Raw genomic sequence first — 24,632 nt, forward strand, 5'->3', positions numbered from 1 at the left:
TTTTTGTTTGTTTGTTTGTTTTGGCTGCATTTGGGTCTTTGTTGCTGCGTGTGGGCTTTCTCTAGTTGCGGCAAACGGGGGCTACTCTTCGTTGCGGTGCGCGGGCTTCTCATTGCGGTGGCTTCTCTTGTTGCGGAGCACAGGCTCTAGGCGCACGGGCTTCAGTAGTTGTGGCACATGGGCTCAGTAGTTGTGGCTCGCGAGCTCTAGAGCGCAGGCTCAGTAGTTGTGGTGCACGGGCTTAGTTGCTCCGCGGCATGTGGGATCTTCCCGGACCAGGGCTCGAACCCGTGTCCCCTGCATTGGCAGGCGGATTCTTAACCACTGCGCCACCAGGGAAGTCCTCATGCACAGTTCTTGAGAATATATATTGGCACAGCCTTTTTGGAAAGCAAGTTGGCAATATCTGTCCCAGATTTTTTGGGGGGGGGGTGGCGGGGCCGAGGCACCACGCAGCTTGTGGGATCTTAGCTCCCCAACCACGGATGGAACCCGGGCCCTCAGCAGTGAAAGTGCAGAACCTTAATCACTGGACTGCCAGGGAATTCCCCTCTGTCCCAGATTTAAATACATACACGTTTTCATCCAGCATACCATTCTAGGCAAGTATTCTACTCACGTACATTTACAAAGATTTAAGTACAGACATGTTTATTACAGTCTTAGCAAAAGATTGGAAATGACCCAAATGCCCATCAACAGGGGTCTTGTTTATTATACGGTATACACTTACAATAGAATACTATGCAGCTTTTAAAAAGACTGAGGCTTACTCCTAGGCACACAGCCAAGAGAAGTGAAAACATATGTCCACAAAAAGACGTATGCAGAGAATTTTATAACAGCTTTATTCAGATAGCCCTCAACTGGAGCAAACCTAATGTCCATCAAAGGAGAATAAACAAACTGTGGCATATTCATACAATGGAACACTAGTTAGCAACAACGATAAAAGGAATGAATGGATACACACAACAGGAATGAATTTCTAAAGCATTTTGTTGCACAAAATAAATCAGACACAAGAGTAGGTACTGTAAGATTCCATTTACATGAATTTCAACAGGCAAAACCAACCTATGCTGACAGAAATCAGTACAGTGGTTGCCTCAAGAAGGTGTAGATTCCTGGAAGGGGCAAGAGAACCTTCAGGGGTTAAGGAGATGGAAATGAGGTGTTGCTTACACCTTTTATACAGTTGTCTAAATCACTGAATTGTACACTTAAGATCTGTGCAATTCACTGAATTTAATTTTACCTCAGTTTAAAACCAAAATTGGGAATTCCCTGGTGGTCCAGTGGTTAGAAGTCGGTGCTCTCACTTCCAGGCCCTGGGTTCAATCCCTGGTCGGGGAACTAGGATCCCACAAGCTGGGGAGCAGCCAAAAAGAAAAAAAGAAAAAAGAAAAACAAAATTAACTATTGAATGGGGAAATAAAGTCAAACTTAGTATGTCCTGAAATGGAATGATCTCCAAATAAATTAAGGGGGAGGGGTGGAAACAAGGACAGAAAATGTGTACAGTATGCTCCCAGATGTAATAAAGAGGACACATATCTATTACGTAAGCTTGTATACAGTTGGCCCTCTGTATCCTCAAGTTCTGCATCTGCAGATTCAACCAACCATCATGCAGGTTCACAGATATGGGGGTGCCGACTATACTAGGCCGTTTTATACAAGGGACTTGCGCATCCGCAGATTTTGGTACCCTCAGGGGTCCTGGAGCCAACCCCTGTGGGCCGACTGTATATGTAACATGTCTGGAAGGACATGTAAGAAACTGTTGGGCAATGGTTGCCTTTCTGGAAGGGCCTGGAGGCCTCAAGGTCTAAAGTAGAGGGACATGTCTCAATACTTTTTTGTACTGTTGGAATTTTTTCACTGTGTTCATGGTAACTTTTTAGATATAAAAACTAGTTAAAATTTCTTGATTGGATAACAGGGTGTTCTGAGGTTGAATTGTCATATTTCTCTACCCTTGATAGCTGGAAGCAGGGACATAAATGCTGCTCTCACACTGCCGGCAGTGGGCGGCCTATGTCTCTGAGAGTAGAAGTGGGCATTTGCACAAGCATATCAGGGAAGCGCCCGGAAGGCGTTTCTGGGGCAGGGAAGTGAGAACCTGAATCCTGGCTCAGGACACCGCAGGAGATAAACTGAATACCTATCTGAGCACAAGGATTTTGGCCGGAAGTGGTAAGCTTTCTGTTGGAGAACGTAAAAAGCCATCCCATGATGTGGAAGATTTATCATGATGGAATTTTTTTTTTAATGTGAAAAGAAGCTTCTTTGGTGGGTTGGAAGACAAGGCTTTTAAGAGGATGTGGGACCAGGGGAGAGAGTACCCCACAAAAAGGAGTTCTGAGCTAAGAATAGGACTTCCAGGTGTAGTTTTTAACCAGACGGTCCAGCATTTGGTCTTTATTTCCCCAAAAAGAACATGCCATCAAGGGTCCTACCAGGGAATGTCCGTGTTCATTTTGAGAATTGGACTCTGTGCTAGTGAGCTGACTCCCTGCTTGAAGTCCAGAGCAAAAGTTTCATTATCCATTATTCTTGTGTGTAAGGGATGGTGGGGAGGAGGGAAGACTTTTCCTGTCCCAGGGAGATGCCCTGCTCACTTGTTTTGCCAGAGGAGGCGGTCCAGGTCTTTCCCTAAGGAAGTCCTCAGCTCAGAGGAACAGGGAAGGATCCCAATTCCAGGATCAAAGGATAAGGAACCCTGGAATGCATGGGATCCTTGTGGAGTCATAAGTCCCTGGCAAAACAGTTCAGAGAGCAATCCTGGTCAAGATTATGTATTCAGCTAACCTTGGGCCCAAATGTCTGATGTATGCTAAGAAGAGAGAAATCAAGGGTCTTGGGTAGAACCTCTTTACAAAATATAAGAGGCAAAATATCAATGGGGAAAAGGTCTCAGAGGGCTTTCGGCAAATGGCTAAGACCCAGATGGGAGCAGGGAGTGGGCCATGTAATAGACTTTAAGCCAAGACATCATGGGGATGCGGCAGGGGCTGCATCTGGCCCAAGCAGATGAAGGGTCAGTGGGGTAAGGGTATTCATGACTCTGGGGAAAGGCCCTTACAGATGCTCTAGTCCAGCCCCTTCCTGATGGAAACTGAGGCCCAGAGAGTGGACTGACTTGTTCAGTATCCGACGTCAGGACTGAGCTTGGTCCATGACTCAGACTCTAGCCTCCCAATCCAGTGGTTCTCCTGGAAGTGGAGGCAGAGGTGAAGCCCTTGACCAAACACATACTCTCTTCCTACCCAGGAATGTGTTTCTACTGAATTCCATGGAAAGGGAGCCACTCAAGTAGCCTGGAGTGAGGGCAGCCCTCTGAAGGGGTCATAATAGCAGACCCTGGTTCATCACCTACCCAGCAGCTCCCCCTTTTCTTCCCCTGCCAGAAGCCATATTTTGTAGTAGGTGAAAACCTCTTGATTTCAGGAAACATAGGCCAATTTCCCAAGCCCAAGAAATGAGTCCTAATTGGTCTCATGGTATTCCAATTACCCTTTGTCAGTGATTGGCCTAAGGGTGGGCATGTGATCTAGTTCTGGCCAACAAGACAGAAAGGGAAGATTGTAGGGCTTTCTGAGAGAGCTTTTGCTTTCCTAATAAAAGGGAAAGATGCAGTAGGCGCCATCAGGCCCCCATCTCGCACACCTTCCTTCCTGCCTTCAGTGCAGATGTGTATATAGTATGAGGGTCAAGCATGACAGTAAAGGCATAGCACCCTTAAGACAGCAGAGTGGACGATCAATCCCAAGTCTTTGGTGGCCCGAGTGAGCTGCTGGACCAGTGCCAGCAACCGGCTACCTCCAGACTTCTTGTTAAGTAAACATTAAATGCCCTTATGATTTAAGCCGCTGTTAGCTAGGTTTTCTCTTACTTGCAGCCGAAAGCAATCCTGATTGGCACTGGCCATAAATGTTAGTGCAACTCCAGCCAACTTCAAGAGATGCTGTTTAGAAACAGCCTTTGGTCAGCCTCCTCAACCTTGGGATCTTTTCTCCTGAACCCCTGCCCAGCTTTCTTATCTTTCCTCAACCAGATGGAATCCCCCCACCCTTCCACCCACCTCACCACATCCTCCCCCATCAGCCTGGCCAGTCCTACTCATCCTTCATGGCCCACGTTGGATGACCTTCACTGACCTTGCTCACTACCACCAGGCATACATCTAATTGACAACACTGATCAGTCATTTATTTACCAATCACACTTGTGGTGGCCTGCTGTGGATTAGCCATAGGGCCAGCACTGGACCCAGCAGGCAGTGCAAGTCCTTGGGAGCCCTCACTGGTGGGGCAGACACGTCAACAACAGCAGTGTAGGGAGCAGTGACAGAGGGGTGGGTCGGTTTTATCTTGGCAGGGGAGCAGGTAGCCATTTCCATACTGCTCTCTCCAACCAAAGGCTTTATTTCTCTGGGCAAAGACCAGCCCTGTCTGTTCCAGGACTGACCTAAGCCCATCTCAGAAGAGGCAGCAGAAAGGGCTCTTGTGAATGATCCCTGAGCAGGCAGGGCCTTGGGATAGACGTGCTCTTGGCCACCCACCTTTCCCTACCGTCCCTGTAAGGCCAAGGCCCTTAATGGCTAGAGGAAGCAGCAGTGGACATGGCAGCGGAAGATCCGAATTGGAACCTTAGCCACCACTAACTTGATGTGTGACTTTGGACATGACGTGGCCTCTCTGAGCCCCAGTATTAATGAAAGACAGAGGAGGTTAATAATGCCTGCCTATCTCGCAGGCTGCTGCAAAGACTGAATGAGATGACTGTCAGATGCACCAGGGCCGGGGAGGCCTGGCACACTGGAGGTGGGCAGTAAGTGTTCATTCATCCACCTGCCTGCCCACCCCCACCCCACACACAGCAGAAAGCCAGAGACAGCGCCATGTACCTTCCATGGGAGACAGACCGGGCGCTCAGACATCATCCCACCCAAGGAACCAGGTGGGATGCTTGGTCCTCGGGTGGGGCATGGGGGTTCCTTGGGTTCCCAGACTTTCTCCTGCTCTGAAAAATACCATCAATGGAACAGCACAAGAAGGAAAGAAAATTGGGTTGGTGGGTAGGAGGATAGGATCCTCTCATGTGTCTCTCACAGGTTGTTCTGAGGGCTCCCAGTCCACTCTGGAGTCCTTGTCCAGCAACTTCAGGTAGATTCACCCATGGGCAGGGGCTGTCTGCTCAGGGACCGCCGGGCACTGCTTGCTCTCAGTGATGCTCTGTCAGCAGCAGGCTAGGCTGCCAAGACCAGTCAGCAGAGGGAGGCTTTCCCCAGAGGTCCCCAAACTCTGGCATGACAGACAAACCCTGAAGGAACCCTGCTTTTGGCGGTTAACAGGTATTCCCTCTGGGTCTGCAGGTGAGGGAGGACCTAGACCTCCGCCTGTGGCCCCAAAGGAGGCCATCACTGCCCATACTTGGAGTGTGATCCCAGCTGTCGTGGGGCAGGAAAAGCATCTCCCGGAAGAGCCAAACTGACCTGCCTGGGAGAAAAGGGGCAGATTCCAGCAAATGCCGGCCAGACAACAGAGGGGCCTAGCAGCTGAAGGAGGTGCCCCACAGAGCTGGGAAGGGGGTCCAAACTGTCAGTTCAGATGGAGCAGTGAACCGTCAGTGGGGTGACAGTGGGGTGGTGTTGTCCAGAAGTTATCGACTCAAATTCCTCATCCTTTTGCGGTGGCACCGTACTCCTGGTGGTCCCAGGAGGCTCCGATTCCCACTCGCTCCAGCGGTGGAAAGCTGCCCAGGACCACACATTTTGTCCCCGGGCTGGATTGTCCCTTCCGAGTGACAGGAGGGGTCTGAGGCAGCCCAAGGTAAGCTGGGAGAGACACAGGCTCTGGAAGGTTGTTTTCCACCTCCAGAGCTGGGATCTGATTGCCATTTAGATGACGAGAGAACACCAGAGCCCAGCCATGGGGCCAGCTCGAGGCTCAGTGGGGGTGGGACCCTGCCCATCCCAGAGATGATGGCAGGCCCTCAGGAAAGATGGATGCCAGCAGCCTTATGGGAGGCTCCCTTCACTTCCGAGCCTGCCCTCCAGACACCCGGCCCCAGCTGAGACCCCAGGCGTGGAGGAAGAGGTGGCCCGTTGGCTGGGTCTCCGTGGGGTGTGGGCATCGTGGGGTCACCTTGGGGCATGAACCCCAAAGCTCCGCTACAAGTTGTACTGGAAGGTTCGGGTGTCCTCAGGAGGGCAGGGGCCTTGGGCGTGGTCTTGCGGCTCTTCCTAAGTCTCAGTGTGCTGTCACATTAGCCCAGTCAGGGAAACTGTCCAAGTCAAATATGACCCGTCCCCAGGTGTTGACAGCCAAAAATACACAGGTGATTCCAATGACGTTCATTATTAGTCCTGTTTTCATCTGGAAAAAAACAGGGTCAGAGTCAGCACCCTCGGGTCTGCCAGGCTGTCAGAACAAAGGTGAACGGGCCTTGGGAACCAGCACTCTGGGAGAAGGGAACAAAGGCTGTTTGCTGGGCCTCCCGTCCCCAGGCCAGGCCCTGTGCTCACCCCACCCCCCAGGCAGAGCGACTTCGTGTCCAGTAAGAATCACCACTGCTAAGGCAGCCTGGGAAACAGGCAGCACGGGTGGGCTCTTCAGGCCCATTGGGACGTTTGGAAAACTGGGCCTCAGGGAGGCAAGGGAGTTACTGGAGGGGCCTGGGTCTGAGCCCAGCGCCTTCACCGCCCCACGGGCACGTGCTGGCCTTTCTGGGGCCTGCTCTGCGTTCTTTGGGTGCTCACTAACCATTGCTTTCAAACCCTGTGGCAGAATTTTCACTGGGGATTGGAATTGAGTTTGCAATTCCTGGTTTCTGGGACCCACCCTCTGTGTGAGAATGCTCCATGGAGTCCCAGAGATACCCAGCGGAGGCTCTGAGTTAACTAACACCCGATTGGGCCGAGGGAGGGACCCGCTTTCCTGGCCTCCCCTGTTTGCCCACTTGCCTCTCCCCATTCCGGAGCTGCAGAGCTGCCCTCCTCCTGCCGGAGGCTGGGATAAAGCCAAAGCAGAACTGAAGAGTTCCTCCTTTGGCAGCATTTGTTTCCAAGGCAGCATCTGCTCCCAGGCACTGGTGTCTCTCCCCCTGCCTGCTTCCATGTCTGTAGACACCTCTGTCAATCTCTTTGGCTGTCATTAACATTGCCCCTCATCTCAGCCTTGCCCCTCCTGACTGTCCTCACGGGTTCTTACTAGATTGTGAAGTCCATCTCGTGCATGTGGGACTCCCACCCTCACCCCTTCCCAGTGCTCAGTGAAGGCTCCCCTGGTGGCTGCTCGGGCACTTCCAGGTGGGAGATTCTGTAACCCACCTCTCAGCTTCGGGACACAGAACAAACAGTCTATGAAATAAAAGATCATGTCAAAAAAGAAGGAAAAAGCTGCATATAAACGCAAATAATGGGCTAGGTCTGGACATTTGGTCCCAAACTGTTTGACACCATAGGTCATTAACAAATGGGGCATCCCTCATGACAAAAGCATCATAGCTGATAGGAGTGAATAAAAGCGGCTGCGTTACCATGTCGGAAACCTTGAGGTGTCCATAGGAAAACACGATGGCATTAGGTGGGGTGGCCACGGGCAACATGAAGGCAAAGGATGAAGTCAGGGTACAGGGGATCATGATGTACAGCGGGTTGAGGCCAATGGAACGTGACTGGGGAAAAACACAGCACTACAATGTCACAGATGCAGAAAACAGAAGCTCCTGGGGACCGTCACTCTGAAAAGCTTTTCCCTAATGTACTGTGTACATTCCCACCTCTGTGCCTCTGTCCTGCTGGCCCCTCTACCCTTTGCCACATCTGGATGAAAACTCTGCTGGACCCTGAAGGCTAAACTTACCAGGAAGCCTTTCTGAACCCCCTCAATTCACTCAACATCTACTTCTTGGGCACCTACTATGTGCCAGAGACCATGCTGGGCACTCCTGCAGCCCATGTGTGCACATGTCTGTCTGTCCTGACACAGAGAGAGCCTAGAGGGCAGGGACCACATCTCTCACCTGTGTGTGTGCCTCTGTATGTGTGTGTGTGCCTCTGTATGTATGTGTTTTTATACACATTTGGGATCATTTTGCGTATGGAATTTGGTATCCATCTGTTTAAAGCTTAAAATTCAGCCACATCTAGCGCAGAGTAGACAGATACTCATAAATATCTGTTGAATGAATGAATGATATAATAATTTGTAATGTCTGTCAATATCAAAATTAATAATCTATCATGCAGATCTACTTGCACATGAGGGCAGACACATATGCAGAGATGTTCAGTGCAATATTGTAACAGCAAAACACACAGGAAACAGACTTAATGGCCATCAATAGCAGGATGGTCAAATAAAATACATATATACAAACAATGGAATAGTTTGCAGCTGAAAAGAAGAATTGAGTAGGTTTTATGTGCTAACAATGGAAGGATCTCCAAGATATATGATTAGATTTAATAAGGTGCAGAACAGGACCACGGAATAATGCCATTTGTTTAAAAGGAGAGTGTGTGTGTCTGTGTGTGCATGTGTAATACGTCCAGAAAGATACCTAAGGAATTAATAACAGGAATTGTCTTTAGGGAGGAAGCTAGAGCGTAAGGGTCTGTATACTCTTTGGTATTATTACACGTTTTCTGGCTATGTGTATGTATCACATTTTCAGCTTTGAAAAATTATGTGTTCCCATTTTATGAAATACCCTTCAGGACTGATTTTTTTTTAATGGCTTGATAGTATTACATTGTATGAATATATGATAACTTATTTCATCAGTCCCCTGCTATTATGGAAGTATTTTTATAACAAATAATTATTTGATGTGCATCTTTATAATATAAGCTTGTAGGCATCTCTGATGATTTTCCTAAGACAGATTCCTGGACATAAAATTCCCAGAGTCTGGTGTAATCTCTTAGCAGTTGGGTTTTTTTAAATCCTTGTCGTTTTATTTTCACAAACCTTGTATTTTAAACCTTTCTATGCACAAAATATAAATATGTACATAATATTTTTTTTACCAGTGGCCTCCAATTTTCTTTATTTTCACCACTATCAGGAAAGTATTTTAGCATATACTTTTAATATAGGGGTTTTTATTATAACATATATACATGTATCACTGTATTGATATATTCTAAACCATAGGAAAAAATAAATATTTTTTTATTGGAAAAAAAAAAATTCCCAGAGTCAAAGAGTATGAGCGGGTTTCAGGTTATGGTTCCCGTGGGTAAACAGGTCTCTGAAAAGGCTGCACCAGTTGCACTCCCTCTAGGAGTAACTGAGAGGAACCAGTCTGCTTCCTGGTTTCCCCATGGTGTGTGCACACCCATGTGCCTCTGTGACCCAGCTGGGGGTCACCACCTTCCCCTTGCCTGCAGGTGGGTGCTGAGGCAGGAGCGTGAGGTCTATGTGGAATCTAACTCGGGGCTTCGGATTCTAGAAAAGCTTGTTTTCGAAGGGCCTGGCCACCCACTCAGGTGAAGACCCCCATTTGACTAGTGTCTGGAGGTGACAAAGCCAGGCCTCTGCTAGGGGAAGGAGTCCTCACTACGGCACGACCAGCATCAGAAGACGCTCCTCGGCATCTTTTCGCCCTGGGCAGCCTGCTTAGGGGAGGGGGAGATGGGCCACCTTGCTCTTTCTAACACTTCCGTCTTCACTTGGAATAAAAGGAGAAAATCACTTGGGTTTGCTTTTTATACACGTGGACACCCTGGCAACTGAATGAAAATTTACCAACTTCAATCCTGTGTTGAGGCCTTTGTAAGTCTGTCCTCCCAACTCCAGAATGACAGCCCCAGCCTCTCCCCGGCTCGTTTTGCATCTACAGAGGGTTTTCATAGCCCTCATCCTGCTTGACCCTCAGCACAAGAGTAGGGGAAAGAACTTGAGTGACGGGTTTGAGGATCCCACAACTTGAACTCAGGTCTTCTGACTCCGAACCTAGGGCTTTTTCTGTACCACCTTGAGGTTGGTACTGCCAAGTGATGAGTGACAAAAGGAAATGCAAGAGAAGGTCACAGTCGAGCTTCCTATAAGCTCTGCTTTCTTCTCAGTCCCAATTCAAAAACATGCTTGCCCACGGAACACAGCCCTTTAGCCTGGCACTCAGCATCCCCACCCACCACCACCCACAGCCTCTCTGGGCTCAGTGCCCACTGATCCCCAGTCCCTGAGCTTGCCAAGCAAGGCTTCTGGGAGTTTTCAGTCATGCTCCCACTTCCTTTATGTGGGCTACTCCATCTTCCCGGAACGTCCTCTCCCCTCCCACCATTCCCAGGCTCCATTTCCCCCAAGATCTCTTTCTGGCGGGTTCCAGCCAATGGTGTCCCCCTGTCCTGCAGGCCTCCCACTCACCTGTGCTACATTCTGAGAGACCCTCTGTCATTCCCCCATGGCATCCTTGGTGTAAGCCCTGTCTCCCCAGCTTGAGAAATAATCGATTACATTCATAAATAAATTTAGGGCACCTGGTTGTTGCTTAGCACCTTTGGTCAGCGTGGAGGATACAAAGAAGAACCAGCGAAGCATTGAGCGCAGGCCCAGGGCCATCAAGGCCCAGGGCCACAAGTCTGTGTTAGAGCAGGGCTCAGGACCTAGGTCTCCAGAGCCTGGCCAGGCTTGGGCCCCTGATGTCACTGTCTCTCTAGGGACCCAGGATATGGTCAGCTTCCTATGAAATGATGACTAAGGGTCATCACCCCCAGCAGGGTTACTTACCATGGAGGCAAAGATGGGCAGGAACAGGGTGGTGGTAGCCACGTTGCTTGTGCATTCAGTGAGCACAGCAATGAGTGTGGACAAGATCAAGGTGATGGCTGCCGGGGACACGGCATGCAAGGGCTCCATCTGGCTCCCCATCCATTCTGACAGCCCCGAGGCCTGGGACACACAGGGAGGGCAGTCACCACAGGGCTCCTGGCTCACAGCTCCTCCGGAGCCTGGAGGGACCTTCGTCTGTCTCCAAAGGGCTCAGCCCATCCTTCACTTCCGATTCTCTCTCTCTGCGTACGTACCATAGGTGATCTAATCCGTACCCACAATTTCAGTCTCCATCCTCACTCTGCTATCTCCTAAATCCTCGTTTCCAGCCCAGCTGGTCTGCTGTCTGGATTTCCACACAGATACCCCATGAGCGTGTCAGACCCAACATGCCCCAACCTGAATTCATCTTCTGCTCCCCCTGGGCTCCCCAGCCCAGTGACTAGACTCACCTAGTGTCCAACCTAGAAGGCTAGGGGGTCATCCTGGGGTCTCTGTCCCCCTTATTTCTTATGCCCAGTCACCATGACACCCAAAACATCTCATGTCCATCATCTCCTCTCTGTCTCCCACAGTTCTTAAAGCTCAGGAGAGTGATTTGAGCCAGAAATTGGAAATTTAGATTTGGGGCTTTAGGCTAAGAATAGATTGTCCAGGGAGAGAATGAAACGTGAACAAAGAAGAAGCCAAGGACAGAACCTTCAGGAACACTCATATTTAAGGGAGAACAGAGGAAGAGTCAACCAAGGAGGCAGGGCAGGAATAGTCAGAGTTAGAAGTAGACAGGAGAAAATGATGTCTTGGGGACCAAAGGAGGAAGGAGTTTCAAAAAGGAGACAGTGGACCATGGAGTCCAGTGTTCTGAGCCTGTGTTAGATGAAGGCTATGGAGCATCTACTGGGTCTCCCCCAACCCCTGTCCGGCCTAGGCCTCCACTTCAGACATCCAAGAGATTTTTCCCAAGTGCAGATCTGACCAAGTTACTCTCTGGCCTCAAGCCTTTAGTAGCGGCCCACCACCTTCAGAATAAAGTCCACACTCCCTATCTTGACCCTCAGTGAAGTGGCTTCTGTGAGCCTCACCAGCCTTATCGTCTGCTGTTCCTCAGCTGGATACAACACGCTGATTTCTGTACTCATGTGTCACTTCTTTCTGAAATGCTCTTCCAAACATGTCCCCCTCTCTAGGCTGTGAAATCCTCAAGAACAGGGACCATATATCAATCTCTGTAATTCCTGTGCCTGACCTAACACAGACATAATAGGGAGGTTTGATGACGAATGAATGAGTGAATGAGAGATGGATGGAGAGGTGACTAAATGGATGGATCTGTTCATCAAAATAATAGTTATGTACCCACTATGTGCTAGGCTCCGTCCTAGATGCTGAGGAAACAGCAATAATAAGATAGACCAAGTCTATCTATTACGTTCTATTCCTGGATAGATGGATGAACGGATGGACAGAGGAAAGCAGCACCAAGCATCCCTCCCTCTGGCTCATTTCTTCCCTATCAGGGAAGGGGGGAGGTAAGAAAGTTGCATTTTTGGGTGTTTTCCCCCAAAAGCTCTTCCTTTCCTCCTATGTCGCTACATACGTAGCTAGAGAAAAAAAAAATTTTAATGGCAACCATATCAACAAAGTTCATCAGGAAGAAGAACCAAGGGTAATGGTGAAAATATTCACAAAGACTTGAAAGAAAGATCTGCCTAGAATAAATCAAAGCAGAGATTGTTATTACCAAACCCCACAGGAGACCTCCCATCATCCCCCATCTCTTTTGGCTAACCAGGGTCACTCATTCACTCATTTCTGAAATCACTCAGAGAGTACTTTCTCTATTCCAGGCACTATTCATGGTGCAGGGTACCTAGATGACAAGACAGAGGCCCCGTCTTCAAGAAATGAACAGTTACATGGAGAAGACAGACACAGAAACACACAGGCACAGGCCTGGGGTGCCGGGGAGGAGGGGTGCAGCAGTTCTCAGCTGCCCTCTTGGTGAAGGAAGGGGCCCTAGGCAGCGCACAGTGGAAAAGTTACCTCGCATCCTTTAGCCAGAGCAAAGCCACCCCCCAGGAGCAGCACGATGCCCCAGGGTACTTTCTCCTGGGCCACCTTCCAATTCAGCAGCGGAGGCGGATAAAATGGTGTTTTCCTTTCTGAGAAGAGATGATAAAAAACACACACATATGTTGGGAATTCCTTGGCAGTCCAGTGGTTAGGACTCCGTGCTTTCACTGCTGAGGGCCCAGGTTCAATCCCTGGTTGGGGAACTAAGATCCCACAAGCCATGTAGTGCGGCCAGGAAAAAAAAAACAAAACAACCCATACATAACCCAGAGCAGCATTAGCAAGCAAAAGAGGTAAAAGAGATCTAATGCAGGGGAATAAAAGCCTGCAAGGACAATGAGTGCCGTCTCATATCTGTAAATTAGCTAAAATTTACGGTAATCACTACAACACCCACTGCTGGTAAAGACATGATATGGTAAAGCTATTATACACTCCTGTTAGTGTTATAAATTGGTGCAGTCTTTTTGAAAAGCAATTTACCAATACATTTTAAAAGCCTTTAAGACATATATACTCTTTTACCCAAGCTGCAATCACTGCTAGAAATTTATCCGAAAGAAGAAACACCCTCGAAGAAAAAGCTATATTCACGAAAACATTAATTTATAATAATGAAGAATTCAAATCAGCCAGAATGCTCCATGACAGGGGAATGGTTACAGCCCGCGATACAACATAATGCCGTTATCTGAGAAAATAAATTTGAAGACTGTGGCAATAGCAGGAAATGTTTCTAGCATAACCACAAGCAAAAACATGAAAACAAAAACCAGTAAAGAAACAGGATTGAAATTATGTATGTTTTGATTATAGCCATATAATATATATGCATATTAACAAAGACTGGGAGGGAGAGAGAAACCCCCAAAATACTGATGGCATTATGGGAAATGGGAAATCTCTTTCTGGTTCCTGTTGTAAAATAAATAAGATTTCAAATGTTTAAAAAGCAAAAGAGGAGATTCTGCACTAAACAATATGCAGAGAAGGCTTGGAAAATACGCTGTGCCCAGACTTTGTAATCTAGCCAGTCCTTTTCAACAGGGTGAGATGTTCTCCCTCCCAGGCCCAGGGAACACCATGGAGATCCTTTGCTGCCGGGGCCCCAACTCTGATGAATGAGAGGCCAGGACAGGAGCCTTACCTTCCTCAGTCTGGCTGCAGAAGTTGAACTTGGGCTTCTGCGAAGGCACAATGAATAGCAAGATGGCCACAAAGATGGCCACTGTGGCATCGGAGGCATACCTGGGCAGGGAAGAGCACATGGGATTAGTCCATCTTGGCTGCACTGACAGTCATGCAACAAGCCTGCACTGTGTCTGAATGCTCCCACGTGAGGAGATGGGCTCATCTGAGTAAGAAAACTGGAACCCCAAAGGCCAAGATCGGGAGGGATGAGGTAGACTGAATCCCGGCTGGAAACCAAGACTCCCATGTTCTCGGCCTAGCTCTGCCACCAACTCTGAGTGACTCTGAGGGCCTCACTTCCCTCTCTGTCTGTGTTGCTCCATAGGTGAGCTTCATGAGCTCTCCTCAACCAGATTCTCCGGGATTCTGGGTTCACCAGGGTGACCACAAGGACTTTGGGGCTACCCCAAGCAGACCTTCAAAATGGAGTAAGCAGTAACAGGCAGCAATCCCCCTGTGCACATCTTCTGCCCTTTCTAGGATGTGCATGTTTCTCAACCTTTCTTCTATTCTGACCACATAACATCTTAGCCAGGAGAGAAACTTCATATCCCCCCTTTTGCCAAGTCTCTATCTAAAGAAGCTTCTGGACCCCAGGATGTGTGTCTTCAGAGGGACTCGCCCGGATCTGAAGAAATATGAGAAAGGAAAGATGGCAGAACAGAGACTTGGAAACCAGAGCACTGAGAGCCCCAGTCCTAGCCCAACCGGCCTCTCTCTATCACAGCCTGGCTACGCTGCCAGCCTGTTGGGGCAAGAGGGGCCACAAGAACACATCTGTGAGCTTGTCAGGAAGACTGGTGAGACAAAAATGAGTCCAGAAACCAACAGAGTGCTCCAGAACCGGACGGCAGAGGAGGAGGAGAGCCATGGGGGGGTGCTGTGGGAGGAACCACTTACTTTGTCTTGCCCTCCACCCAGGCGATTGACAGCCAGCCGGGCATGAAGCCGGGGTCCCGGGAGAACCACAGGCCGACCAGCAGGAAGAAGCAGAGAAGGACGTTGACCTCAGCGAAGGAGAGGGGCCCCAGCTTCCTGTACTCCGCCCACAGCACCTCGCGGGCAGCCTTCTCCTCACTCTTCTTCTCCAGCCCGCAGCCCCAGGACTCTTTAATACTAGAGAATGCAAAGACAAGAGGACGGCGGGGCATGTTGGTTGACTCAGGGCTGGTTGAATGGAAGCGTGGACACTGGGCAGCAGAACATGATAGAAAGCCACACAGGGCTGCCTGTCCCCCGGGGGGCCTTGAGCAAGTCCCTTCCCACTCCCCATTTCTGTCATCTGCCTACCCTACCTCACAGGACATAGTGGGGCAAAGTCTCTGTTTTATGGACCCAGCATATGCCCCCAGGGTGCCCCCAGAAGAAGCCTGAGATGGCCCAGGTGGGGTGTCAGGGACAGTGGAGGTTGGAAGAGAGGATGCAGGAGGGTGGGAGGCTGAGCAAAACGGAGCAGGGGATGGACAGGAGCATAGGAAGCAGAAAGAAGCAGAACCGAGGCCACTGCTGGCACGGGGGTCCTGGCAGGTGCCAGTCGCCTAGAGACCGGTGGCTGCCGACATCTGGGGGTGGCCGTGAGAAATCTGGAACCGGCTCAAGGTGGGGCCGAGGCTCCTTCACATGCTCCGTCTTCCTCCTCCCACTGCGGCCTGCAGCTGCCTTCGATGGTGCCAGGATGCCAGTCCCCATCAGCAGGTGGCTCAAGAGGACACAAGGAACAAGGACAGGTCCCAGCAGACTGGGTCAGGCAGGAGCAGGGTGGGTACTTGCATTGCAAGGAGCTGACACGTAGGATTAAGGACGCAGAAGACTCGGGGGCTCGTAGTAGCTGTGGCGAAGGCAGGAGGGAAGCCAGCCAGGTCCTGCTCTTGGACGGGCTCCCTAGGAACCGGTGCCCATTGGCCAACACGCCTGCCCAGGGCACCCTGCAGGACTTCCCTGGGGAGTGTTGGCAGGAGGGGGCAGGAAGGAGGAGGGATCTCGGAGGAGTTACAGAGGGTACCTAGCCTTGGGGAGGGGCTGACTGGGGCCACTGGCACACAGGATGCCAACCCCGAGGGATCCACTGAGGATTCCAGTCACACGTTCCAGCCCCCGTCAGCCTGAAGGTGGGGGGCAAGGCCAAGAGGATTATCCCTAGAGAGCCTTCCCTTGTGGGAGTCCTTCCTGGGACCCTAAAACAGACTTCCTAGGAGCACAGGGGTTAATGGAATACGTGCTGAGGTGCCAAATGCTGAAGCCAGGGCTGGACGGGAACCACCCTTGAGAGGGTGAGGGCCATGCAGGGTGTGGGGCACGGCCTAGAGCAGGGACTCAAGGAGGTTGGGACACAGCTTCCTGTGGTGCTCAGGGGTTAGGAAAGGAAGTGGCAGTGATGGGGACTCGGGTCTGCACAGCCTGCCAAGATCTCCGTTCTGGACAAGGGGCAAGGACATTTGTCCTCAGGGTCACCCGCCAGGGACACCCTCCAGATCATCCAGCATGGGGATGGCTCTGCTGGCGTGGGAGCTGGCCTCTCTGTCCTCGCCCCCTTGGCATGAGAGAGTCTATGTTCCACCCACTACTGATCTGCTGCCACCTGTCGTTCTCCAGACTCGGGGGCTGGACCAGAGGCTTCAGGCTTCCAGGATAAGGGGTGACTTTGGTAGCTGCCCAGCCCATGTCTGATGCTGGAGACACGTCCCGACACCACACTGGCTGCAGACTCTGGGGGCTGCATCATATATGCAGGTGTCCAGTGCTGGCCCCCTGCAGTGGTGCCCCCAGGCCTTCAGGTCCCTCTTACACTAAGTGGTTTCACATTCATCTTTGGGTTAATCCGTCTGGTGACCGCTGGGCTGGCACGAGATGCAGGCAAATGGATCCAGCTTTCCTGTGGGGGCCCCGGGAGCTGGGTGGGTGCATGATGAACTGGGTCAATGCGCTGCAGGAGAGGCGAAGGGACCCCGAGCCCCGTGGCAGGGGTCCAGAAGAACTGTCATCCCTAACTCAGGGCTTAGCCTGGTGAGGAAAGTTGGGTGTAAGCCAGCAGGAATATCCCAAGAGTCCTGGGTGGTCTTGGGAGGGTCTGTGGCCCCCTTGGCTGGATGTGGCCTAGGAAGCTGCCCATAAACTCAGGAAGATACAGTTTTTCTGAATTAGGCTGGAGGGAATGACCCTGACATTGCTCTCCACGACCAACCAGATGAGGGATTCAAACTGTGCAGCCAAGCACCCGTAGGAGCAGCTTCCCTTTCACATGGGGGCCCGGACACCAGGCAGGGTGGGGTGCGCGACGAATGCCTACAGCTACCATTAAGTCGTCATTATGGCTGCTTTGATTATGGACAGAGACGGCAGATTTCAAAACAGTTCCTCCTTCAGAAGAAAACTTAACCAAAGTGCCCCTTTTTCCCATTAACTCACAGGTCTTCGTGGGCGCTTTACCTTTCAGCTCTGAGATCTCTTGGCCACATAGGCCTCTGTTTTTTGTTGGGCTCGAGCGCCATGTGAACTAAGGCACAGAGCACATGGCTCACAGCTAGGTACTTTACACTCCAGTGTGAGAGGGTCACCTTCATGCCACAGATAAGTTTGTGCCTTTAAAAATGACAACAACCTTTTGAGGTATTTTTCAGCCACACATCATGGTTTCTGTCCAAAGTCTGGCTGCTGTCAAGGTTGACTCTTGGTCAGCTGTGTGCTGGGAACTGGAAGGTAAACTTTGCAGAAGCTGTGCGCTGCTGGGAACATTGTAAGCATTCAGTAAATCTGGGTTTGGACTGATGTGGATATTATCAGGAGGTCTGCTGTGACCTGGCCTGACGGGCACTGGCAGCCAAGTGGAAGTCTGTCCAGCAGTGTTGACGGGCACCAAGAACAAAGCTTCTTGTTAATTGCTTTGACAACGGTACACCTGCCCTTTCTCCCTGGGCTGGGAGCTGGGCCGGGTGTAGCGGTCAGAGAGGACTTACCGCAGGCCACAGAGGAGCTCAGGTCGGGGGAGGGATGGCACTGGAGCATGACTACAGGTGCCAAGGGGCAGGGCGTGGTGTGCCCAGGGAAGCCCGGAGCAGCGAGCAGGCAATCCGTCAGAATCGGAATGGGGGTGGGGGCAGTTGGGAAAGGTGTCGCTGAGGAAGGAGCATTTGAACTGGCCTTGAGGACTGAGGAGGTTGGAAGGTAGGAAGGCAGGGAGTGGCATGCCAGGAAGAGGGAACAGCACGTGCAAAGGCACGGTGAGCAGCAGGGGTAGCGGGAGCGGAGAAATGGTCCGGGCCAGACAGGAGGCACTCTCTAGACTCCCCTGCTGAGCCGAGGCGTGGTTGGATCCCCTATTCCGTAAGCATCTCAAACTTACTTGAATCTCATGTAAATAAACCGGAGCCACAGCCAGGAGAGCAGCAGCATGATCAGCATATTAGGGAAGGCAAATCCAAACCAAGAGGCGAAGTTCACGACGTCTTTGCTGTCAGGAAACAATCTGAAGGGAAAAACACCGGTCCACATCTCTACCAGACACTGAGCTGCGGAGAGCGGGCGGGCCGGACCCTGCGGGCGGAGGCTGAGCGGCAGCCGGGCCCCGAGAGGTGGTCTGGAGCGGGGGCCTCCCCCTCCTGAAGTCCAGCCACCCACACCCATCACTCAGCATTACCCCAGTCAAGCAGGGGCCCCAGAACATGGCCGCGCACAAGACAAGCCTGAGGAGCGACCAACTGACCCTCCTGGAGGTCCACACCCCGCTGAGAAGCTCATGAAAGGCATGGCCCTTCAGGCCAGAAAAATACACCTTTGTACACACATAATTTGGCCAGCAGCTCCAGGGGGTCCCCAGATGCCTCAGAACCTCACCCCGTGGGCTTCTGCAAGGGAAGGCCCCCCACTAGGAAATCAAATCTCAAAAGCTTCCCAGGGTGGGACCAGAAGATGTTTCCTGGGGGATGGAGGAGGGTCACTTCCGCCCCCAGCCCCAGGCACTGCTCCCTTTAGCCCAAGGGTGTCAGACTAGCCACAGAGCTTTTCCCATTCAGCCCAGAGGAATTTCAGGGAGAACCATAAGGCTATCATTACAGAAAACACTTGCAGGAGCAAAACAGTCTGCTTGTTCGACCTCAAGTGTCTGCAGGCCTGCCCTTCCCACCTCCCAGCTGCCCTCCCCACCCCTGTCCAGGGTGTTTGTCTGCACAGGACGGGCACCGCCATACTTCTGTTCCTTCCCTCTGTGCCCACTGCAATTTGTACTTATCTTCATTAACACATTTACACAACCCGCCAGAACTCTCTGGGTGTCTGCTACCCTCAGCTGCCTCTCACTTCTGTGACCCAAGCCCCACCCAGCACAAGGCCAAGAACAGAACTGGGTCCTCAAAGCCTGGGTCCCTTTGTGGCCAAGGCTGGAAAGTTCTAAACCACCCCATGGTCCACCTGGAGCCTCACAGGGGCACACGTCCCCCTCAAGGGCAATTAGAGGGGCCATAGTGAAAGAGCCAGTGAGGAACCAGGTGACCTAACCTCTAACCTTTCCGGGTGTCATAGGACCATCGCCATTAACAACCGAGGTCGTGAGCCAGCTTTGAGGGAAGCATCTTTAGGGGCATCTATTTTCTATAAGTTTTAACCAAGGAACCCGCTTCTCGGATTACACTGTCAATTCCCATGACCAGCTCCGCGTTCAATCCACGTTCCCTGTCTGAGCGAGAATCCTGAGCCCAGGAAAGAAAGGCAGGACTTGTCCTGAGCAGAAAGCAACCTGGTCTGTGGACATCAGCTCCTACGCTGTGGGGTCCTGAGCATGTGCAGGGAGGTTGGGCCACAGAGGCTGATGGCGGCCCATCCTCTCACCCCAGCCAGGCGGCCCCCACCCCCATCCCGGCTCCAGGGCCCAGCTGAAGAGGAGGAAGAGGTGGGTGGGCCCCTCCAGCCCCATCCCCCCCCCCCCACTATTGTCCCCAAAAGGCATGGCCAGTGACTCACTCTTGCATCTGGCCCAGGAGCACCACGTTGGGTCCCGTGCCGGTCAGGGTGGCAGTGCCTCCGATGCTGGCTGCGTAGCACACGCACAGGGTCATGGCCTTGCATATGTTCTTCCTGTCGACCTCCCGCTGCCTCATGGAGGGACCTTCAAAATTCGCTTGGCTCCCTGTGGTGGGCACACTGCCGTGGGCACACTGGGGACCACCTGCCCAGCCCCAGCTCCTGACCCTGCCGCTGACCTGAGGACCCAGGCGTGCCAGCTCTGCCGGCTCCCTGCCCAGGTTCTCTCTCCGCCACCTCCAGCCCAGTGCTCTTATCCGGCCCCACGTGCCCCCCCAGCTACGTCCCTCGGCAAGGCCCAGGCTCCTCAGTGCTCCGAGCAAAGTCAGCAACTTCAGACACACTCCTTTCTTTCCTGCCTCCTTGCTCTTGCTCAAGCTGTTCCCTTCATCTGGAGGGAGGGGTCCACATCCATCTCAGATGTCCTCTCCTCCTAGCAAGGTCTCTCCCTTTTCTGCGCTCCCTCAGAGTCTGGCTAATGGCAACCCGTGGCCTCCCCCAAGTCAGATGAACTAACCGAGGGGCCTCTTGACTCCATCCCACCGGGCTCCACAATATGAGTGTGTCTGCTTCATCTCTGCTGGCCCAGGGTCTGGCAATCAGGCTATCAGCACAGGCCCTGAGTGGCCCCACGCTGGGCCCTGGGGATGGGGTAGCGAACAAGACAGAGAAAAACACAGGCACTGTCTGACTCGCCTGAGCTCGGTGCCTAGCGGGGAAGCAAAGGTGGGATGACCAACCCCAGTACCTGCGGGAACAGTGTGGAGGGATTTGGCCTGTTCAGAGGAGGCCTCCCTGAGGATGAGTAGGGGTAGAAGGGATTGAGGGGCATCCAGTAGGTGCTCAAAAGATACCCAAATGAATGATCAAATCAACACGTATTCATTTCTGTGGTGATGGGAACGGAGGGCAGGAACTTGCTATAAGCTCTACTTAAGGATCTAACTTTTATGCACTAATCACATTCCTAAAACTTAGGAAAACAGTGTCTTCTAAGTATTTCTCTATGTGCCTGCTAAAAGGAGGGCTCCAGGAAGCAGGGAGGTGGCTAAAGCTCTTGGCAACAGAGGGGAAGGCTGCCCTGGCCAGGGGCTCACCTGGCAGCTCGCCGGCCTTGCCCTTGTCTGTCAGCTCCAGAGCCCCGAGGCTGGCCTCGGTGGCTGCGCTCATGGCCTCCATCTGCCGCAGCACGGCCTCCACAAGGGGCACCATCATGGCTGTGGTGGCCGTGTTGCTGATCCACATGGAGAGAAAGGCCGTGACGCCCATGAAGCCCAGCATCAGCCTGCAGAGGAGGGGCAGGGAGGAAAGCCGGAGAATCCCCCACCCCCACCTCTCACAACCCCTAGGGAGCAGCGGGGGGCTAGGTGCCCCCTGCAGGGATGCCAGGGGTCAGGGCCAAGGTGCTGAGGCCAGTTCAAGGTTGGGTGTCCAGGAAGGGATTGCAGTTTTAGTGCCTCCCTCCCTCCCTTCCCTCCCTTCCTCTGCCTCTCTCCCGCAAACATTACTGACATCTACTCTGCTGGCTACCGGGTCACCAGGCGGCCTCAGCCTCAGTCGTGGTTCTAAGGCGCTCACCGTCTAGCAAGGGAAGCACCAGCATCCAGTTTGTGCGGACCCAGTGTGGAGAGTTGGCCCTAATATGACTTAGGGGTGCGCTGAGGCAGCCCTATGTGCAGGCAGACCAAACTTCCCACTTCTATCTAGAAGATTCCCACCCACCCTGACCCCACTTCTCCCCTCATGAGTTCAGAAAGGCTGCGTGGAGTCAGCCTTCAGGGGTAGGATGAGCCGGGGAGGGCCCTGGGGAAGTGGGACCTCCTTCATGGCTGATCCCCTGCCCCACCTCCCTCCATTCACACTCTTTGCCGCCCTCCACTCTGCAGTGGACCGGATCCCCAAACAGTATTCAGAAAACGTTCCCTTTCCGTATAACACCCCACCTTCCACCTCTGTGCCACCTGTGTCATCTGCCTAGAAAACTCCTCACGGTCTCTCAAAACCTTCAGGCAGCATCCCTTCTCTGTCACCTCCTTCCCAGTGCACACCAGGTAGGGCTGACCACACCCTCCTCAGTCTTCTCTAGGACACTTCTCGCTGGCTGGATTTGAAACTGTTTCCATGTCTGCTCTCTCCTTAGAACGTGAGCAGGGAAGGTCTGATTCTTCTCGATGGGTCCCGCACACCTGGCACAAGGCCAGGAGCAGAGGAGCTTGGGAGGGGCGGTTGGCTAAATGGAACTCAACCTCTTGGTCCCCATGCCCCTCTGCAGTCAGGCTTCTCCCCAGGGCCACTAATTTATTCGCCTGAAGAAGGGTCTCGGGGCTGCACTGCACCGGGCTTTAGCTGGTATCCGTGCAGTAGACCTCATGGACCCATAAGTACAAAGGCTGGGATCCAGGCTAGGATGAGGGTCAGAATTTACATGAATGAGGCTTCAACATGATGCTCCAAGGCACCAAGGGAGCCTCGACATACAGGTCGCCCCCAGCACAGGCAGTGCCCTGGGCAGCCGGAAGCCAGGCTCAGAGGAGGAGCCAGGGGGCAGGAAGGAGCAGAGACGCGTGTGTGAATGTCCTGGATTTGGGAGCAAAAGCGCTCCAGCACACTCCAGAATGAGGCCCACCCACTGATGGAGAAAAGCCAACCACTCAAAGGATCCTAAAAGCAGGAATTCTGAGGCCTCACATTTCTAGAAAATGCAATGGCTTTTGATTTGACCCTGTAAACCAATCACTGGAGGGGCTCGGGTAACAGGTCAGAGAGTCACAAAGCCCTCACTCAAGGGAGCTGAGGCACCAAGGGTGCTTGGGCGGGCCAGGGTCTCTGTGTGCTCAGAGGCCAGCATGGTTCTTAACATGAGGACATAGCAGGAGGGATTTACTGTGAAGTAACCAACCTGCCTTCCCAGGGCTGGGCTGGGTCACGCCATCATTTAGGGAGCACGTTGCCTCAAAAAAAAGGTGCATGCTGAGTTCCCAATTAGAGGGGGCAAGGCCCCATCGGATAGGCCCGGTCCAATCCCCATGTGACGTCAGCAAACCATTTAACTCCTCTCTGCCTCAGAACAGAACGTGGGTGATGGGAATAATCCCCAACCCTCAGAGGTGCGGTGAGAGTCAGATGAGGTGGTAAATAAGCCCCCGGTATCATGCCCGGGGCCCTGCGGGCGCTCAGTACACCCAGGTGATTCGGCTGTATCAACTGCGCGGCTTGGTCGGAATGACCTGTGACTGGCAGGGGAGATCTTGGAGAGGGGTGAGACGACTGAGCAATGGGGGGAAGGTGGGGTAAGCAGCAGCTTTGCAGAGGGAACCGGCGTGCCAGCTTTGGAGGGATGACCTTTCCGCTTCCCCCCGAGCTGGGTAGTTGAGCCATCTCTTTCCTGCTTTCCCCACAAAGCCCCTAGGGGTATCAGGCATGGCTTGATCTGGCCTCCACCCACCCAGGGGTCTGCCTGGCTGCCAAGCCCAGGTAAGGCCATGGCCAGTCCTTGCCTGTGGGTGATCTGGCCTGTGCCACACACCCCTCCCTGGCCCTGGGGCCTACTGCAGGGCCCTGCGGTAAGAGAGAGAAGGGGTAATTACTGGGCAGGCTTGGCCCCCACCCAGAGGAGCGTGCGCAGGGCGATCCTCTTATGCAGGTTCCAGTGCTCCACAGCCACAGCCACGATGAGGCCGCCCAGGAACAGCATGTTGGTGTCCTTCATGTACTGGACGCACACCTGCAGGATGGCATGGAGGCCCCATCAGGCCTGCCCCCTGACCACACGCTGCTTGGGCTCAGGGTCACCCAAGTCCCCAGAGATAGGCGAGCAGAGCAGATGCTGACTTCAGGGCAGCTTGGAATGGGGATGGAGGGTCAAGGGTATGTCTCTATGCCAGAGAGAGCCCACAAACAGGGTATTATCTGGTCCCCCCGGTCCTAGGCAGCTCAGAGAAGGGCTCGGGAGAAGGAGCCACTGGGAGAGAAGCAGGAAGCCGCCCGGATGCTCTGGGACTGCTCACCTGTTTGGAGTCCAGAATCTTGAAGAGTGGGAAAAACAAGGCAGGCATGAGGGCAGTGACAGCCAGAGGGATGACTTCTGTGCACCAGTAAATCGCCATGAGGATGATGACGTAGGCACACCTGACAAACTGAAGAGACAGCACTGAGGCCTGGCGAGCTGCTGCCGCCCCGCTCCCCACCCCAGAACGCTCGGGACAGCAGGGCATGGACTGCCAAAACAGGGTGGCATGTCAGTGGGAACCCCTGCTTCCCTGCCCCCGTCAGCACAGCCTTCCAGGGTCAGGACAGTGAGGAGGGCACAGGACCCGTCATCAAGAGACTCCTGCCCCCTGCCCCCCAGCTGTGCGGTCCTGGGCAGGTCTCTCACCTCTCCAAGCCTTGCATCCTCACGTCTTCACAGGGAAGAAGAGGGGGGAAAGGAGGAGGAGGAGGAGGAAGGGGAGAAAAAGGAGGAGGAGTGGGAGTGGGGGTAAGGGGAGAAGAAGGAAGAGGAAGAAGAGAAAAAAAAGAAAATACTGTTTTTGATGACCCGCTCTAAAAATTAAATCATTTTACAAAGTA

General features: G+C 52.6%; 1 protein-coding gene across 7 annotated transcripts in view; it reads right to left on the reverse strand.

Annotated features, from left to right (window-relative positions):
* Nucleotides 1-833: 833 nt before the first annotated feature.
* The window catches only part of SLC13A5 (solute carrier family 13 member 5), a 29,395-nt gene continuing 5,596 nt past the window's right edge, over nucleotides 834-24,632 (reverse strand). For 2 of the 7 annotated variants that reach the window (XM_028165283.2, XM_007177410.3), the window contains 12 exons: nucleotides 24,439-24,463; nucleotides 24,071-24,199; nucleotides 23,651-23,787; nucleotides 21,161-21,348; nucleotides 20,004-20,169; nucleotides 18,391-18,513; nucleotides 14,952-15,167; nucleotides 14,008-14,108; nucleotides 12,831-12,949; nucleotides 10,746-10,907; nucleotides 7,546-7,683; nucleotides 4,191-6,383 (listed from right to left, as the gene is read on the reverse strand). In XM_028165283.2, the coding sequence (XP_028021084.1) occupies nucleotides 6,258-6,383; nucleotides 7,546-7,683; nucleotides 10,746-10,907; nucleotides 12,831-12,949; nucleotides 14,008-14,108; nucleotides 14,952-15,167; nucleotides 18,391-18,513; nucleotides 20,004-20,169; nucleotides 21,161-21,348; nucleotides 23,651-23,787; nucleotides 24,071-24,169 (1,575 nt within the window). In that variant the 5' untranslated portion in view covers nucleotides 24,170-24,199; nucleotides 24,439-24,463 and the 3' untranslated portion in view covers nucleotides 4,191-6,257. Of the gene's footprint in view, nucleotides 1,372-4,190; nucleotides 6,384-7,545; nucleotides 7,684-9,648; nucleotides 10,003-10,745; nucleotides 10,908-12,830; nucleotides 12,950-14,007; nucleotides 14,109-14,951; nucleotides 15,168-18,390; nucleotides 18,514-20,003; nucleotides 20,170-21,160; nucleotides 21,349-23,650; nucleotides 23,788-24,070; nucleotides 24,200-24,438; nucleotides 24,464-24,632 lie in introns of those variants that run through there. The other 5 variants (XR_450566.3, XM_057535903.1, XM_007177407.3 and 2 more) reach the window with 5 other exon arrangements.

This window comes from Balaenoptera acutorostrata, chromosome 20 (genome assembly GCF_949987535.1).
Source record: "Balaenoptera acutorostrata chromosome 20, mBalAcu1.1, whole genome shotgun sequence".
In the NCBI taxonomy this organism is placed as follows: Eukaryota; Metazoa; Chordata; class Mammalia; order Artiodactyla; family Balaenopteridae; genus Balaenoptera; species Balaenoptera acutorostrata.